The sequence below is a fragment of the Chionomys nivalis genome, chromosome 21 (genome assembly GCF_950005125.1).
Source record: "Chionomys nivalis chromosome 21, mChiNiv1.1, whole genome shotgun sequence".
In the NCBI taxonomy this organism is placed as follows: domain Eukaryota; kingdom Metazoa; phylum Chordata; class Mammalia; order Rodentia; family Cricetidae; genus Chionomys; species Chionomys nivalis.
Window position 1 is genome coordinate 23,092,848 of NC_080106.1, and position 17,853 is coordinate 23,110,700.

General features: G+C 44.9%; 3 protein-coding genes across 3 annotated transcripts in view; 1 reads left to right on the plus strand and 2 right to left on the minus strand.

The window, feature by feature from the left end:
• Positions 1–1,065: 1,065 nt before the first annotated feature.
• Positions 1,066–3,501, minus strand: Derpc (DERPC proline and glycine rich nuclear protein). Its single transcript, XM_057754407.1, has one exon. The coding sequence runs from the start codon at positions 3,499–3,501 to the stop codon at positions 1,876–1,878; it is 1,626 nt and encodes a 541-aa protein (XP_057610390.1). The 3' UTR covers positions 1,066–1,875.
• Chtf8 (chromosome transmission fidelity factor 8) lies at positions 3,498–11,259 on the minus strand. The gene is made up of 4 exons (XM_057754408.1): positions 11,148–11,259; positions 4,502–4,557; positions 4,119–4,236; positions 3,498–3,722 (listed from the first exon to the last, which is right to left on the minus strand). Exons 2-4 carry the CDS (start codon positions 4,522–4,524, stop codon positions 3,498–3,500), a joined length of 366 nt encoding a protein of 121 aa, XP_057610391.1. The 5' UTR covers positions 4,525–4,557; positions 11,148–11,259.
• A 15-nt stretch (positions 11,260–11,274) lies between these two features.
• Utp4 (UTP4 small subunit processome component) overlaps positions 11,275–17,853 on the plus strand; it is a 31,923-nt gene continuing 25,344 nt past the window's right edge. Inside the window, exons 1-3 of the mRNA XM_057754403.1 lie at positions 11,275–11,351; positions 12,018–12,178; positions 16,141–16,332. Of these exons, the coding sequence (XP_057610386.1) occupies positions 12,020–12,178; positions 16,141–16,332 (351 nt within the window). The 5' untranslated portion in view covers positions 11,275–11,351; positions 12,018–12,019. The remainder of the gene's footprint in view (positions 11,352–12,017; positions 12,179–16,140; positions 16,333–17,853) is intronic.

A 17,853-nucleotide genomic window follows, 5' to 3' on the forward strand; every position in this document is an offset into this window, starting at 1 on the left:
TCACCTAAGCTGCAGGGAAGCAGAGAGCTCGAGGAAGCCAGGGACAAAACACACCTCTCCAAGCTATGTTCATATGACTAACTCTCTCCAGCTGTGCTCTGCCTAAAGCCTGCATCACTTACCAATTAGCCTCCTACACCATGACTATCAGCAGAGCTGCTTCTCCACCGATGTCCAAGAATCCATCTCCTACCACAACTATAGAGCTTCACTGGGGACCAAGTCTTCAACACATGAGGTTAGAAGTTTAGACCTAAAGAAACAGCTGGAATCTCAGAGCTATGTCCTCCTGTACTTAATAAACCCGATTCCTACTCTAGTTTTAGAAGGACTAATGGTAGAAATGGTAACAGTGGAATTCAGAAGTAGGATAAGAGCCAGCAAGATGGTGGCCCAGGAGTAAAAGAAACTTACTACCAAGCCTGATGACCTGAGTTCAATCCTTGGGATTCATGTGGTAGATGACCACTGCCCCACCCCCAACTGTCCTCTGACTCCCAGACGTGCAAAACCAGTATGAGTGCACACACACCACTCAAATATTTAAAATGCTGGGCTGGAGAGATGGCTCGGTGGCTAAGAGCACTGACTGCTCTTCCAGGTCCTGAGTTCAATTCCCAGCAACTCCATGGTGGCTCACAACCACCTATAATGAGATCTGGTGCCCTCTTCTGGCCTATAGTCAGGACACTGTATAAATAAACAAATCTTTTAAAAAAAGGAAGCGGGAAGATATTAACAACTAAAATGCTGATTTAAAAAAAAATTCAAAAATCGGGCAAGTTGTCACACTTGCATCAATTTCGGGAATTAAGTCTCTTAGGCCACCCTAACACGGCACATGCATGAATGCTCATGCATACGCAGTGTCAGTGAATCTCAGTCTCCCAACCAAAAAATGCCAGCACTCCTCCAATTACTCCACAAAACAGAAACAGAAGAGTGACGGCTAAACCAAAGCTTACCGGGATACAAGGTTGTTGTCGCACCAAAACAAAGACAAGCAGAGGTTAAACGTGCCCACCGTGGAAGAGAGAACAAAATGGAATGACCGCAACAGCCCTCTCATCCCATTTATTAAAGAAACAGTAAGAAAAGAGACAATGCAGGAAAAACACCAACCATCCTTCACATCAGGCCGAACAAAGCACAGTGATTCTCCCTTTCATCCCTCCACCCCCACCCTAATTCCCCAATTCCCATCCACATCAGTTTAAGTTTTGAGGTTCTTTGATCGGGAGTACCAGTGGAGAGGGAGCTGGATGATCAGAGGAGCCTTAAATCTGGCACCTAAGTCCCAGGAGAAAGGAGCTGCAGGTCCAGTCAAGCAGAAATGTGTGGGTCTGTGACGTGAGTGTCCACCTCCCCGTTCTGTGTTCAAGCCCTCAGGGAAAGGTCTGGCAGTAGAACATGACCAGGTCCAGGGTGACCAGGCCAGAGTTACTGAAGCATGGTCCGCTCACCAATGCAGCATCACTAGACAGCAAGTGAGCCAATTCTCCAGTGGTGAGCGGGGGAATTAGGACCTGCAGGCCAGTGTATCCCTGAGGAAAAGTCCACAAGAACAAGTCAAGAAACTAGTTAAGAAACAAGGGGCAGAAAGCTGTGGGACAAAAGCACAGCAGGCGTCCAGAAGGCCAGAGATCCTTTTTCTTGAGGTCAGGATCATTCGATCTGCCAAAGTCCGTGTCTCACAAATAATAGTTTGCCTTCAGTCAAGAGAAAAAGCAGAGGAAAAAGAAGGCTCATTTGATCTTGAGCCCCAGCTATGTTCTTCAGACTGTAACTCCAGATCTACTCCTGTATCTAAGAGAGAGTCCCAGACCAGAACCACAGTATTTGAAAAACGAAGTGGCCCTGGAAGAAAAATGGTATTTAAGGGGGTAACATTCCATTTGGGTACATCGCAGCCATGGGACCCCCAGGTCTGGGGAAAGCAGCTGGATTTGAACCAGGGAGGCTGCCTACCCTAGGAAATGGGACCAAAGTCTTGGTTACAGGGCCATTCATCCTTGGAAAGGAAGCTGGGTTAAGACCCAGGGTTCCTGCTGGCCTTGCAAAAGGAGCTGGGTTGACACCCACAGGGCCTGCTGGAGAAGAGCCCAGGTGCCCAGCAGCTGACCTTGGGAAAGCAACCTGACCCGGGCCTAATGGGCCAGCAGACCTTGGGAAGGCAGCTGGACTTGGACCCTGCGGACCAGTGGCCCTTGGAAAGTTAGCTTGGTTGGGACCTAGTGGCCCAGAGGCTCTAGGGAAAATTGCTGGATTTGAGCCCTGGAGACCAGCAGACCTCTGAAAGGTACCTGGATTTGAAGCCAGTGAGCCAGAAGACTGAGAAAAGGCAGCTGGGTTCAGTCCTCCTGATCCTGTCCCTCTTGGAAAGGCTCCAGCATTTACCCCCATTGGGCCACCTGGCCTTGAGAAATGAGCTGAATTAGGGCCCATGGGGCCAGGAGCCCTTGATATGGCAGAGGGATTTGGCCCCGGAAGGCCAATTCCTCGAGAGCTAGGACCTGTGTTTGGTCCTATGGGGCCAGGTACTCTTGTCATGGTAGGTGGGTTTGTGCCCATGTTTCCAGAAGCCTGTGAGAAAGAAGCTGAATTTGCTCCTAAAAGACCTGCTGCCCTTAGAATGGGAGCAAGATCTAAGCCTTGAGGTCCAGCCATTCTTAAGTTAAGACCAGATCCTGTACCCAAGAGGCCACCTGCTCTGGTATCCAGATTTGGGCCTGGGCCTAGGCCCCCAGCTCTCGGGTTGGGTCCAAGGCCTGGACCTAAGCCACCTGCTCGCGGATTGGGTCCCAGACCTGGGCCTGGAAACATACCCGACCTAGGAGCCGGGTTTGTACCTAAAAAGCTTGATCTCAGATTAGGACTTGGTCCAGGGCCCAGGCCAACTGGCCTAGGATTGGGAGGACCAGTACCAGAGGCTAAAACACCTGCCCTCAGGTTCGGTGCACATCCAGGGCCCATAGGGCCACCACTTCTGGGGTCAGGACTTGTTCCCAGGAGCCCACCTGCCCTTGGGTTGGCCATATGACCAGGGCCGGAAAGGCCTCCTAATCTGGGGTTAGACATAGGTCCTGGGCCTGGAAGACCCCCTGTTCTAGGGTTTAAACCTGGTCCTGGTCCCGGTCCTGGTCCCAAAAGGCCACCTGGCCTTGGGAAGGAAACTGCACCTGTACCAGTGGGATTCATCCCTCTTGGAAAAGAAGCCATGCTTGGGTCACGAGCACCAGCAGGAAAATGTGCTGGATTTGAAGCCAATGAGCCTGATGAACTTGGAAAAGAAGCTGGATTCCTTGGAAATGGAGCCAGGTTCCCCCCAAGAGAACCTGCTGCCATAAGGAAAGGATCTGAGTTCACGCCCATTGGGTGGCCTGTGTTCATAACAGGTCCTCCCTGTGGTCCCAGGGAACCGTCCAGCCGTCCTCGAGGTGGCAATGGAGCACGAGTCCAAGGAGTTGGCCGCTCTCTAAGGAAAATCCGGGGTTCTTTCATACTTTCTTGGGGACGTTGGTGATAATAGGCTTAGGGCGAGTTTTGAAGAGGATCTTGTTTTTGATGAGTGCTGTCACCAAATACCGAGTGCCAGTCTCTCGGCCAAGCTCATCACAGTCCTGCTCCCCCGGAGTGTGTTTGACAAGGACTGCAAAAGGTTTCTCCAGGCGGATGATTTTCCCATACAGGATGTGGTGCCCCACGATCAGCACAGGGATTCCCTTTGGCAGAAGAAAGAGATGCCTGAGGTTGAGGGCAAGGCCATTCCTCTCAGGTGCCTTGTAAAGCTGCTCTTGGCAGCAATGCTGGCACCTCACAGTCCCTAATCTGGCTCTATCACTGTTAAAAAACTGCACTGGACAATCCACCCTTGTGCCCTTTTTATTCTTTCTAGCCCTAAGTAAAGAGCATTTCTATTTTTAGGACCCTTGCGGATTCCCCAAGGCTCCACTGGCCTGCTACTGCGAAAGTGGTGGGACAGCAAGCAGACAGTTCTACAGACTGGCTAAACCTCGAGCAACAAACCTGAGGACAGTCCTCACACTGGGTCCTGGGAGCACCACCTTGGTGTAGCTTGCTTTACTGAGGCATAAGGTAGGGAATAAAAGCCCCCTCACCTCAGTGGTGTAATGTAGGTCTCCCAGGAGGTTTCCAGCTAATCCGGTGCTGTAGCGAGCCTCGATCTCCCCCTGTAGTTCCATCAGCACCCATTCTGCCAGGCCTCCAGCCCCCGCACTGCAAGCAAAGGGCTGGTGGTTACAATATTTTTGAGTGGTGAAGGATGAGTAGTGTCCTACAACTACACCACCATTAGAGGCCCAAAGAAACTCTGGGATGAATACAAGTGCTTGGGAAATTGGGCAGTGCTGAGAACTGAAATAGAGATCTTAATGCAAATAGTTATATAAGATTTACCTGAGGACCCTAATGCTTCCAGAACAGTGTGAAACCAGTACAGCCCTTGGCACTCAAGCTAAGTAAAATCTTAAAACATACTCACCTAGAAATAACAATTTGCACCATGAGCCTTCCTTCTTTAAAAAAGCGACTGAAAAACTGGAGGAAAAAAAAAAAGAAAAAAAATACCTTTAGGGCAATAATAATTATAGCTAATATTTATCACTTAATTGTGTGATAAGTACCTTTTCCCTTTGAGAAGGGATCTCTAGACTAGGTTGTTCCTGAGGTAGGCGAGGATGACCTTGAATTTCTGATTCTCCTGCCTCTACCTCCTGCTATGTGTTGCTAGAGACCTCACCCAGGGCTTCATACATGCTAGGCAACACTCTGCAAAATGAGTTGTATACCCCCGTCCAGTGTGTGGCAGGCACTTTTCTTTTCTATTGTTTTTATTGAGCTATATATCCCCCTCCCACTACCCTTTTGCCCTCTCCCAGTCCCCATGCTCCCAATTTACTCAGATCTTGTCCTTTTCTACTTCCCATGTAGTTAGATCCATGTATCTTAGGGTCCTCTTTATCTAGGTTCTCTGAGATTGTGAACTGTAGGCTGGTTTTTCTTTGCTTTTATGTCTAAAAGCCACTTATGAGTGAGTACATATGATATTTGTCTTTCTGGGTCTGAGTTACCTCACTCAATATGTTTTCTAGATCCATCCATTTGGCAGGCACTTTTCTAAGTGCTTTTAGGTATGTTCTCTACTGCTTAGCAAGGCCTAAAGGGCTAGGTTTTCTTGTTGATTCTGAACACATAGAGTACAGTTGCTATTGACAACAGTGAGACTGATGATACACTCAGGTGTATTCCAGCAAATCACAAGGTTATTTCTTTTCTCTCTTTTGAGATAGGGTTTCACTATATAACTCAGGCTATCCTGGTATTGTAAAGAGCATACTGGCTTCAGGATCCATCTGTTTCTGTCTCCTGAGTCATGGAATTAAAGGCATGTGCTCTTCTAATATGACTCTCAACTAGTGACCACCTTCCACTTAGATCAGGAAAACACTCTATACTTTTACATTATCTAAGAGTGCCACCTGGTGGCAATTCTGCGTACCCTAAAAGCTGATGCTATCTAGCTTCATTTGCTCTTGTGACTGCCATTCAGGGAGAGAGGAGACTGGATTGGGGGGGCCAAAGCTACAACTTCTGGTTGTCTTTCGAATGAGACAATATATAGTGTTACCAACTGTGATATAATTGGTCAACATGTTTTATAATTGTATTCAAACTTGGCAAAAACACACCAAAATTTTTTTCCTGTTTTTTTGTTTTTTCCTGTTCAAGCTAAGGACTTGCAACACAACCAAGGCTGGCTTAGGACTCCAGGTATACTCTTGCCTCAGCCTCCAGATAGTTAGGACTATAGCTGATTCCAGCATGTCATTTAATAGGCTTCTGACTGGTTATCATCACTCTGGACCTCCAGTAGGATGACAGAACCTCTTTCCAGAGCACCAAAAACACTGGGTCAGCAGCTAACATATTCTGAATTTTCACTATGGACCGTATGCTATCTACATGTGAACATGGCATCTTCAATCAACATGGCAACTCTAGTAAGAGGTACTTATTCCGATTTTGAAGTTGAGGCTATTGGGTCATACACAGATAAAACCACTTATTCATACGTGGTACATATTCAGCTGGAGTAAAGATAGTAACGCTGAGACAGGAAACTGGGTCATCTAGTTACTTAAAAGTCACTACCTAACTTTCCCTTCCCAGAGGACAAAACCAAGAGCCAGCAGGAATGAAAAAATTAGGCAGCCAGTGACAATATATTTAAATGCTGTTCACAACAGCAAAAGGGCATCAAGACTTGTACCACCTTGAATAAGTTAGGTCTCTGGACCAAAACAGGTTGTGGTCCCACCCAAGAAAAGGCAATTTATCAACTTCAAAGGCAAAGATCTTTGTACATATAACAAGACTAGTCACAGGCCCTAACCTGAGTGGTTTTTGAGACAAGGTCCATCTTTGAACTGGCAATCCTGTTTGAACCTCCTGAGTACCGTACGTATCAAAGGCATGTGGCATTAAGTCCGGCCTCCAAAGCACTTCTGAAGTGAAAGGATACCAATCCCAATTCAAAAGGCCGAGATTCAGGTTCTAGCTTGAAAGTGGAAAGCTACTGCATGATCATAGTAAGTGACTACAGGCTAACACGTAGATTATGACTCACTTGTATCATGACTAAATATAACACATGCAAGATTGTTTAGACTCATAACCTATTGAGAACAGCTAATTTTTTAGATTAATGTAAAGAAAGAAGTTCTGCATTTTGAAAGTCTCTGACTATAGTTCATCAAGTATGTAGTATACGGATTGTAAATGGCCAATGCTGCACAGGTGAAGTTCTTTCAAATAAGCTTTAATGACTGAAGATGCAGCTAGTATATGATGATGAGTGCAAGGTATAACAAAATAAGATGGTCTAAGGAAACTGACATGTAAGTCATATAAGTGAACATCATAGTCTAAGCATAGGTTAGAAGATAAAACCTACTTCCTGGAACTAGTGAGATGGTACAGTAGGTTTAGCCATGCAAGTATGAGCACCTGAGTTCAAGTCTCTAGAACCCATGAAAACGGCAAACATGTAGCATTAGCACCTGTAACAGCAGTGGCCTCATGAGAAGGAAGAAAAAGGAAAATCCTTAAAAAGTCTGAAGGTATACAGTGGAATAACCACCAAGACATGGACTCAAGGCAGAAGGCATGAACTGCATCTAAGGTTGTCCTCCATATTTATATATGCATATATGCATCATACATACGTACCAAAATACCATACTTCAATTTTTATGTGCTTTTATCTGCAGGAATGAGATAGACAATGTGGATGTAAGGTATTTTCAGTGCATGCTCTGTTTCCTGGATAGTCTCCTATCAAACAAAAATTCACAACAATGGACTAAGAAGTGGCACTTGAATACCTACCTACCAATGGGACTTCAGTTGAAGACATACATTTTTACACAAATGCAGGAGGCCTTGCCTGAACTATTTCTATTAATACTGGCAAACATCTGGCAATCCCCTGGAAAATAGTAATTCTACGGGCTGCAGCTTGGACATTCTGTTACTATGCCCCACCAAGCCTGTAAAAACTTACGCTAAATCTACTTAGGTGTTTTACCTATGTATAAAAAGAATGAAAGCTCTATGGGTCAGTCTAGTTTAGATGCACCTATGTATTGATATGATTATGTTTGTATAATTTGTGTATATGAGGGTATATTTGCCAAATAAGAAACACTGGGGATGTTTAAATTCTTTTTAGTAAATTTTAAAATTATACTTTCATGCCTTAAAATTTCCTGTAGCATCTAAATTCTATTATTCCTTTGCTTGCTCCTTGAGCTCACTAGAGAACTAGCCAAGGGCTAAACTAAGTGCTGAACTGAGGACACAACCCATGGGGGCGACAGGAGAAAGAGCGTGGATTTTACTCAAAAGGACATAAAAAGCCAGGTGTGCTGGTATACACCTGGAATCCCTGCATTTGGGAGGCTGAGGCAAGAAGACTGAGTTCCTGCCCAGCTACACAGAAAGATCCTGTTTCTAAAAACAAAAATGGGTAAGAAAATGATCATCTTAATCTGTACCTATCTCCTTGAGACTAGGCAGGAGGAAAAAAAACTATAAGATGAGGAGGCCAAGTATAACACCTCTAAAACATGAAATGCTTTCAAATATGAAAAATTTAATTTATATTAGGTAACTTACTAGTATAAAATTTTAAGTTTTTCAGTTTCATCAGTTTAAATGTGCTCATCTGCTAAGTCAATGCAAATATTCCAAAATCTGAAGCCCTTCTTGTGTGAACTGAGTAACGCTTAACCTGTAACAAGCCAAATTCTGTTAGTAGTAACAAAGAACAAAAACACCACAAAGAAATTTTTCTGTAAGGCATCAATTTCTGAGTCTTCAGTCTCACTTCATTCTAACACTAAGAGACAACTACCATTTCTAGGTTGGCCTAAGATTTGGCTTGTTTAGAAAAGCAGCAGTGTTACCAACACAAAAAGAGTTTATGTTGCTAATCTTCAGAATGTTTACTGCATTATCTCATTTTATCCTGACATGGTCATCACACTCTTTATGATAAGGAAACAGGTTTAGAAAGGCTAAAGGTTAAGCAACTGATCACATAGCTGTAAGAAGCAGAGGTAATGCGACACTGACCACTGCACAGTACGGTCCTTCGCATACAGTACTTCTGAGATATGCAATTGGCCTTATTCTCCTACAAAACTGCTAGCAACCTTGTAACTTGTCTCGAAAGTAGCTAATAATTCAACCTAATACATCAAAGTAGTTAACAATTAAGCTAGCTATTATCCATGTCTAGCTTTTTGAAACCTTTAAAAGTCAAATTCAATGACACCTTCAGGATTCAAAATTATACCCTAATCTCTGCCCCTCATTGAGGAAGAGAGGTCATGAGGACTGAGAACATTTCATTTTAATATCTGACCAAACTCAATTCTCATCCTCTGCTTTCTATATCATTACATATTACAGGGTTACTAATATCTTAGAGATCAGTGACCCTCACAATGGTAACTTCCCAAAATAATGTGGTATGATATATACCTAATCATACAAAGAGAAAAACAAAGGTTTGTGATTCAACAACATACAAAATTTTCTAGGACTAAACAATGTTTTATAAATGTCCACTTTACCAGCCTGGTCTAGATCATGTTCCAGGACAGCCAGGGCTACATAAAGAAACCCTGTCTGGAAAAAAGTTCATTATAACATATCCAAACAGCTAGTGTTGTCTTTTGCTTTTTCTGCTGGATTAAACCAATGTACAAGTTAGGCACTAGTTCTTCCAATATTTTTGGTTTTCCCTGTTTCAAACGGAATCTCTTGTAATTTTCCAAAACTACACTTTAAAATTCACTTCTTTAAAGTATAAAAAAGTTAAACATATTTCTTAGTATATGTCAAGTAGAATATCACTAATACCACATTGCCAATGTTTACAATGAATAAAAATAGCCAATAAAAACAGGAGATCATCAAGTCAACTTTCTAACTGGAGAACAGTTCAAACACTAAAATCAGGGTTTACCAAATTGCCTCAGAATTAAGCTGTTCTAGGTCATTTCTCTAAACATGCCAACTACTTCTCTATGTGTCTTTCTGCCAAATGAACAGCCGAGGACGTTTTATATATGACTGAATACAAATCACTTTTATTACCAGTGTCATGGTGGTTCTGTGACTGGAGGGAATGTTTGATCCTAACTTCTAAGGGTGCCTTGTCTCTTGACGGGGTTAAAGACTAAACTACTTTAAATGAGACACTTGTTCCCCTGCAAAAGGGGCTGTGGAGGGAAGATGGAACTGAATGCTTCCGAACTTTAATTAGTGAAGAATGTTTTCCAAACGTGTTTAGACACTATGCACACACGTGGTACGTTCCCATCACGTGGTAGGCTTCCTCCATTGGAGGGAATCAATTACTGTTATTTGTAGACAATGGGTAGAAAAGATGGCTTCGGTCGATTTGAGTTATTCCGGTTTTCTCCATCTTCTGCTACTCTGCCACCCCATTTCAACCTTTCCTCCACTTCCTGGCATCACTGCCTCTTCCTCCCAACCCTTTCTGGCGGAGCGCGCGAGTGCGCGCTGCAGTTGGGAGGGAGGTCCCCTCTCGGCTGGATTCTTCTCCCATTTTCTTCTATCTTCTCCACCCTTGGTCCCCCTCCCACTCTTTCGCCTAGACAGACTCTACTTGAAGTAAGCCCACCCATTTCCTGGAAACCCCCACCCCCTGCTTCTCCAACTCCCTTCAAACTATCCAAGACTACTATTGGAACTGTTTTACCACGGTGTCTAAACCACCATCCACCTCCCTAAGAAACTACCCCGACTCTTATTTAAATTGCTTTTCCTTCCACGTGGGGCCCCCACCGGTCTTCAAACCCTCCTCCCCCAAAAAATCCTCTTTCAACTACCTTCCTCTACCATTCAATTCAGCTATCTAAAATTGTTCCTAGTCCCGCTCTCTAGGCCACCACCCTCTCCTCGACCCTAGGCTCCACTCCACCCACAAAGCCCCCGAGATCACTTTGCAACCACCTTCCTAATATTGTCTCCCAGAAGATACCCCCCACACACACACACCATGATTTAAAATAAATGTCCCCTGGAACAAGCCTCACATTTCTGTCAGCTCCGCCCAACCCCCCATTTAAGCCTCCTTCTGACATTCCCGCTACTTTCTGGGTTCCAGGTCCATTCGACTCCAGCAGGCCTCCCGACCGGGGACTGAGCCCCTTTCCCCGCACATACCTCGAAGATCCGGCCCGCGCCGCCCCCTGCTCCGTCCTCCGCCCGCGCTCCGCCAGTCTTTCCACCTTTCTCCCACTCCGCCCAGCTCGCTCGCTGCCTTCCTTCCGTCCCTGTCCAAGCTCAGCGTCCCCAAGCTCCCCCAGCCCGCTGCGGGCTAGCCTCGGCCCCCGCGGCCCTCAAGCTCCCTGGCCCCGCATGCGCCCCTCCCCCGCCCGCTCCCCGCCCCTCCGCTCGCCATTCTTCTCCCCGAGCCGCGCGCCCCGCCCGGCCCCGGCTCCCTAGCTGGCCGCTCCTCCGCACTCTCGCCCCGGTTCCCGCCTCCGGCCTCATTCCCCGCGGCCTCCCGCGCCCCCCACCCGCGGCCTGACCTGCAATGGCGGCCGCCGAGCGCGGCGCCGCGCGGCCAACGGGCGACAACCGAACCTCCCGCCGCCGTCGCCGCCGCCGCGAGCATTGCCTGCGCACTTCCGGCCTCGCTCCGCCGAGTACTTCCGGGGTAGAGCTGGAGGGCGCGCGCGCACGTGGGGGCCGGGGCGGAGAGAGGTGAGGTCCGGGCTAGCGAGTGCCGGGCGGTAAGTTCGGGAAGAACCTCCGGAGGCAGCTGGGACAGTGGGTTCTGAGGGGGTGAAGCTCGCCCGGGGTCGGGGACCCGCGAACATTGTCAGATAGCCGGTTCCAGGGGGTGGAAGTCACTCCTGGGACCTAGCATCGGGCAGGGGGTGGCGAAGCCTCTCGCTCTTCAAAACGTGCTCTCTCTGCTTGTGGCTTCTTAATCTTGAGGGTAGACGAGTGAGGGGCAGATAAGTTCCACTCAGTAGGTGTGTGCGGGGTAACTGCTAGACGAGGCAGTCGGGAAAAATCACCAAGTCTTGTCGCTGCTCACTTGTGCTCTGGGTGTCTCCCCCCCCCCATCAGCCTCACGTCCCTGTCTTAGAGTGGATCTGTCATTTGCAAACTTAGTAAAGTTAAGAGTTTAGCATTCTTGCTAAAATGCCGATTTTCAAACTCTCCTCCTCCAGCAGGCTAAAAAGACAAGGACTGGAGTAGGCCTTTGGGGGTTAATTTGTTGAAGCATCCGTGTTGAGGGGAGGTCGAGCCTTGCTGGGACATGATATCATTATTAGAAATGAACGTTAGTGAGAGATCGTTGGAATCTCTCATCCAGCAGTGGTGATAATAAATTGAATGCCTGTGAGATTCTCCAGTTAACGTTTAACGATGTCTTTTTGTCCCCCCAGGAATGGGTGAATTTAAGGTCCATCGAGTACGTTTCTTTAATTATGTTCCATCAGGCATCCGCTGCGTGGCTTACAATAACAAGTCAAACAGATTGGCTGTCTCACGAACAGATGGCACGGTGGAAATTTATAACTTGTCAGCAAACTACTTTCAGGAGAAAGTAAGTCTTTAGGGAGCTTGGTGTGGTGGTCCTGATGTTAATTCCAAGTTCCAAATCTACAGCTTACATGTCCTATCTTAAGATAGATGGAGTGAGTGCACCTGCGATGGAATTGCCTAGAACTACGGAGCTTCTGTAGCATATATGAAATCCTTTGGTTGACGAAAGCAGGTCAGGGTTTGTCTAGCTGAAGTTGTGTAGAAAGATCCTACCTCGGAATCCTGTGTCGTGCCATTTGGGGACTGAAGTGTGCTGGGTCTCTTTTTGGCCCCTAGAAGAAAGGAAATTGTTGAGATCGTTGTGATTTTGGTAAAATAACATTTCCTGTTGTATGCATTCTATTGCCAATCAAAGGTCTTCAAACGTTGTAATACCAGAAAACTCTGGAACATGATAGCAGGTAGCATGATAACAAGTTCACCGGTCTCCAAGGATGTGGACTAATTGTCTATATTTGGGAGTAGAGGAAAATTTTAATTAGATGAAATGTCTTTGGGCACACATCAGGTATCATTTATTTTGTGTGCAGCAGTATTCTGCCTACGTGCATATATGTACACCTCAGTTGTGCCTAATGCCCATGGTGGTCCAGGGAGAGCACTGGATCCCCTAGAACTGGAGTTGGAAGGTTATGAGCTACCATTGGGTGCTGGGAACCCTTTGCAGGAACAAATGCTCTTAACTGTTGAGCCATCTCTCAAACTCCGAAGACTTTCCCTCCAAGGACATTGGTTACTAATTTTCTTCAGATGCAAATTCCGCTCAGTTCAAGAGAGAAGAGCCGGGTAAATGAGTATCCAGTGTCCAGCAGCCTGGCATTTGAGATCAGGCATTCTGTAAATGTTTCTAAGAGACTGAGTACGTGTCCGGTACCGATGTTAAAACAAGAATCAGAGCTTTTTACATTCGTGAAGAACGATTTCTGAGCTGTGTAATAAAGCAGCGAGAAGCAGTCTCAACAGGAAGCTTTAGGGACCATCCGTGGAGTTGAAGTGCTGAAGAACAAATGTGTGTTTAACAGTTGGAGTTCCTTGCCCACAACAAATGGGTCATTGCCAGAAACAGGACAAGAATGCTTGCTTGGGTGTACACTTGTTGCATGTTGTGACTTTTCTGTTTGTCATTTCTAACCACTGTATTCGGCATAATTTGTATATTTGCTTAATGGCCTCTTCACTACTTAACTTCAAATTCTGTGAGATGGGGACTACTAGGTCAGCAATGCTGGTGACTATTTCAGCTCCTTGCTGCTGAGTAACGTTGAGTGATAAGGCCTCCATTTCTTACCTGCCCTCCCTCATTTTCTTCTGTCACTCTCCTGTAGGTATTTTTAACAGCTAACTAATTCAGTCTCATCTTCTGTTTTCCCCATGTCTCCTTTCCTATTCATTAAAATTTGGTCAGGATGGCCAGGCGGTGGTGGCATACACCTTTAATCCCAGAGGCAAGGAGATCTCTGAGTTCAGGGACAGCCTGGTCTACAGAGTGAGTTCCAGGACAGCCAGGGATACACAGAGAAACTCATCTCAAAAAAAAAAAAAAAAAAAAGCAAAAAAAGATTACTAAACCCTGGCTGGGTAAGCCTGACAACCTGAGTTTGTTCTCTGCCACCCATGTGGTAGAAGGAGAGGCCAATCCCTACCAGTTGTCCTTTGATCTTCATATATACACGTGCATGCACATATACATACACATTGTCTTTGAGAATTAAGAGTTACTGACCTTAGTCATGTCATTAGAGAAAGACATGCTTAGTGAATCAGAATGAAGAGCCTGGGAGTAAGGAGACCTGTGTTCTCTTCAGTCCATTGACTTCAGCCCTTTGGACATAGCCATTTAACCCATATGTCTCTTGGTCTTGCAAGTTCAGATAGGAAACATAGTCTGTTTGTGTCAAACAGGCATAAAATTAAAATACTTTGACATATATGAAAATATTGAATATCCAAGAAAAATACTTAAAAATTTGAGGCTATAGCCATGTGGCTGTGGTGCTGGTAGTGCACACCTTTAATCCCAGCACTCAGAAGACAGAAGCAGTTTATCACTATGAGCCCTGGGCCAATCTGGTCCATATAAAGAGTTCTATGGCAGCCAGAGCTACATGGTGTAAGGCCCTGCCTCAAAAAGGAAAGAGGGAAGGAAGGAAGGGAAACTTGAGACTTGAACAAAAAGCTGGAGTGAACTGTATCGTAGACAACTCTTTACAGGTAAAGTGGATACACTGGCCTTCAGCATGTGTACAGTCATGCATCTCTTCTGTTTGTCATCATGTTGTATCTCTTGATAGAGGTATGTTTTGAGATATGTATTAGTGGATATCATTAGAAAGTTGGTTTATGCAACCCAGCCATTGTATAGCCTTATTCCTAAGCTATAGACGTCAAAAACATGTCACTGTATTGGAATGCCCAGGCAGTTGTAACATAGTGTTTAAACACAGAAAAGGCACGGTAGAAATAACTAGAAAAGATTAGCAATCATAGGCCTGCATAAAGGCATTTAGTTTGAATGGACCTTGCAAGACTTAAAAGTTACTGTTGGTTAGTAAGCAAGTGATCAGTGATTTCTGGGGTCTAGGATAGTGCAGCACACTGTTTCAAATCTTCTTAACACTGTACATTAGGCTGCACTAAATTGACTGGCATTTTTCCTTTGGGTGTGTATGTGTCATACGTCCCTGTATAAACTAGAGGACAGCCTGGGGGAGTCAGTTCTTTCCCACCATATGGGTCCTGGGTGTTGAATTTGGGTCCTCAGACTTGGTAGCAGGCACCTTTACAAATTAAACCATTTCCATTCCCTTTGTCCTTTATGTCCTGTTCCATATACTGTTGTATTTTACTTTTAAAACCTAGTTGGTTTTGTTGTTAAAAACTAAGTCATCCATTGTACAACATAGCTGTGGCTGCTTAGTTAAATAACAAGATAGAAAAATTGGTTTTGTGGGGCAGGATTGGGAATGACCGTCAATTCTGGGACTCTCTGTGATTTTCACAGGCCTACAGAGAGATTGTTTTATGGGGTTTTTTTGGGGGGGAGGGGGGTTATTTTTTATTTTTTGGTTTTTCGAGACAGGGTTTCTTTGTAGCTTTGGAGCCTGTCCTGGAACTAGCTTTTGTAGACCAGGCTGGCCTCGAACTCACAGAGATCCGCCTGCCTCTGCCTCCCAAGTGCTGGGATTAAAGGCGTGCGCCACCACCGCCCAGAGAGATGGTTTTTGAATAGCAAGAAGAAGGCAGTTTGGTTTGATACAGCTCCATCTGATGTTAGCTCAGACTTCTGGAGTCTAACCCCCAAGTAGTTTATTTTTGGCATATTTTAGCACGGCACAATTTGGTGATGATTAACTCATTCTGCATATACAACAAAGCATACATAAATCCCCCTGAGGAACATGCAGATCAAACGTGACTACACAGAAACTCCTTGTAAAATCCATAAAAATGGGTTCTATAGATTGACTGAGAGAAACAAGCTTATGAAAGGGTCTGGGGCAAGATCAGATGCCTAAAAATGTCTAGCCACACGGCTAGCACAAAGGCTTGTAAGCTCCCTTTCTGGGTGGATAACAGAGTGTGTATTCCTTCCCTTGAAGGAACAGCCATGTGTACTAACATTCCCGGTTTCTCTAATGCACATCTGTGAGCACAGAGACCTCTGTGCTTCCTATAACCAACAGTCAAGAAGTTTGCAATAGTTTTAAGAAATTATATATCTCATATCCAATTAGAAAGAGAGAATCAAGCATATAACTTAAAGTACAGTAATATTAAGTAACTAAAATTTGAAGCTGAAAGAAATAAAAGTGTCTAGTAGGCACAAATGTTTGATAGTGAAAACCTATACTAGCTGTCTGTGGGGAAATACTCGTCAAGTGTTGATGGTTGCAAGTTGGGGTGTTACAGCGTTTCTGTAGTTTTGAATTCATGGCAGGTTGGAAAGTTATGATGTTTCTTTAGTTTTTCCCAGGTCATGAGTCTCGGGCTACAGAAGCCCTATGTTGGGCAGAAGGACAGCGGCTCTTTAGTGCTGGACTCAACGGAGAAATTCTCGAGTATGACCTACAGGCACTAAACATAAAGTATGCTCTGGATGCCTTCGGAGGACCTATTTGGAGTATGACCGCCAGCCCCAGTGGCTCTCAGCTTTTGGTCAGTAAGCAACTATTGGTTATTCCAAATAGAGTAGTTTTATGCCCACTCAAATTTCCTTCCTCATGTTTATAGCATATAGAAATTCCAAGCTTAGCTAGGTATCAAGACTCATAAGACAAAATATTAGAATTGGCAATGAAGGTTAAAAATCCCTGGTCATAGCCGGGCGGTGGTGGCACATGCCTTTAATCCCAGCACTTGGGAGGCAGGGGCAGGCGGATCTCTGTGAGTTCGAGTCCAGCCTGGTCTACAAGAGCTAGTTCCAGGACAGACTCCAAAACCACAGAGAAACCCTGTCTCGAAAAATCAAAAAAAAAAAAAACCCCTGGTCATAGGCTGGAGGGATGACTCATCGGTTGAGTACTGACTGCTCTTGCACAGATCTTGGATTGATTCCCAGCATCCACATGGTGGCTCACAACTCCAGTTCCCAGTAGCCAGACACCCTGTTGTAGCCTCTGTGGGCACTACACAAAAGTGGTGCACACGTATACATAGAGTCAAAGCTCATACAAGCAGACAATAATAGATCACTGCTCACTTTGCCCTTATGCTATTAGCTTGGTTTTATGGAAGATTTGTACACTGTGAAGATGTGTTGCTGTGATTGGTGTAATGAAAAGCTAAATAGCCAATAGCTAGTCAGAAGGAATAGGCAGGACTTCCGGGCAGAGAGAGAAAGTCAGAGGAGACACAGAAGCAGGATGGGCAAAACATAGATTAATAGAAATGGGTTCATTTAAGTTGTAAGAGCTAGGTAAAATCAAGTCTAAAGTAAGGCCAAGTTTTCATAATTACTAATAAGTCTTTGTGTCATTATTTGGGAGCTGGCTGGTGGGACAGAAGAAGACTTACTACATCTTGGACCTTGTTTATTCCTTTGTGAAATGTCAGGGTTAATTAATTTCAGAATTTTCTAAACTTCTTTGGAACTAAGAGATGTGGAGACTAATTTTGTTTTGATATAGTTTGTATTTTAATAGTAACTTTTGTTTCAGAAATATGGGGTGTTAAGTCCTTCTGTAGATTCACTGCACTTGCATGTGTGTGTGTGTGAAGTCACACTTATTATTTGGGATGGGGTGAGCATCTGTGCTGCGGAGTGCTTGTGATGGTCAGAGGACGACTGTGCAAGTTGGTTTTCTCCTTCCATCTTGTACGTCTTTGGGACCAAACTTAAGTTATCCAGGCTTGGCAGCTAGCCTTTTCCCAGTGAGCCATTTTTCTACCCTGACATTTAATTTTTTGCGATGTCTTTTTTTTTTTTTTTTTTTTTTAATTTTGCTTGTACTAACTTGTATACTATCTTATGTTTCCATCTGGGTTTAAAGATCAGTAGATCTTTTATTAGGTCATGGGTCTCTGGCAGATATGTGTGAAATCCTACTTTTATTCTATGTCATATGCAGAAAGTTGGCCACTTCTGACTAGACTGTGTAGTCAACAGGAGTATACATACCAATTTCTTGAGCATAGGTCCCCTACCCCCTCTGACAAGGTGTTTGGTTGGTTTAGTTT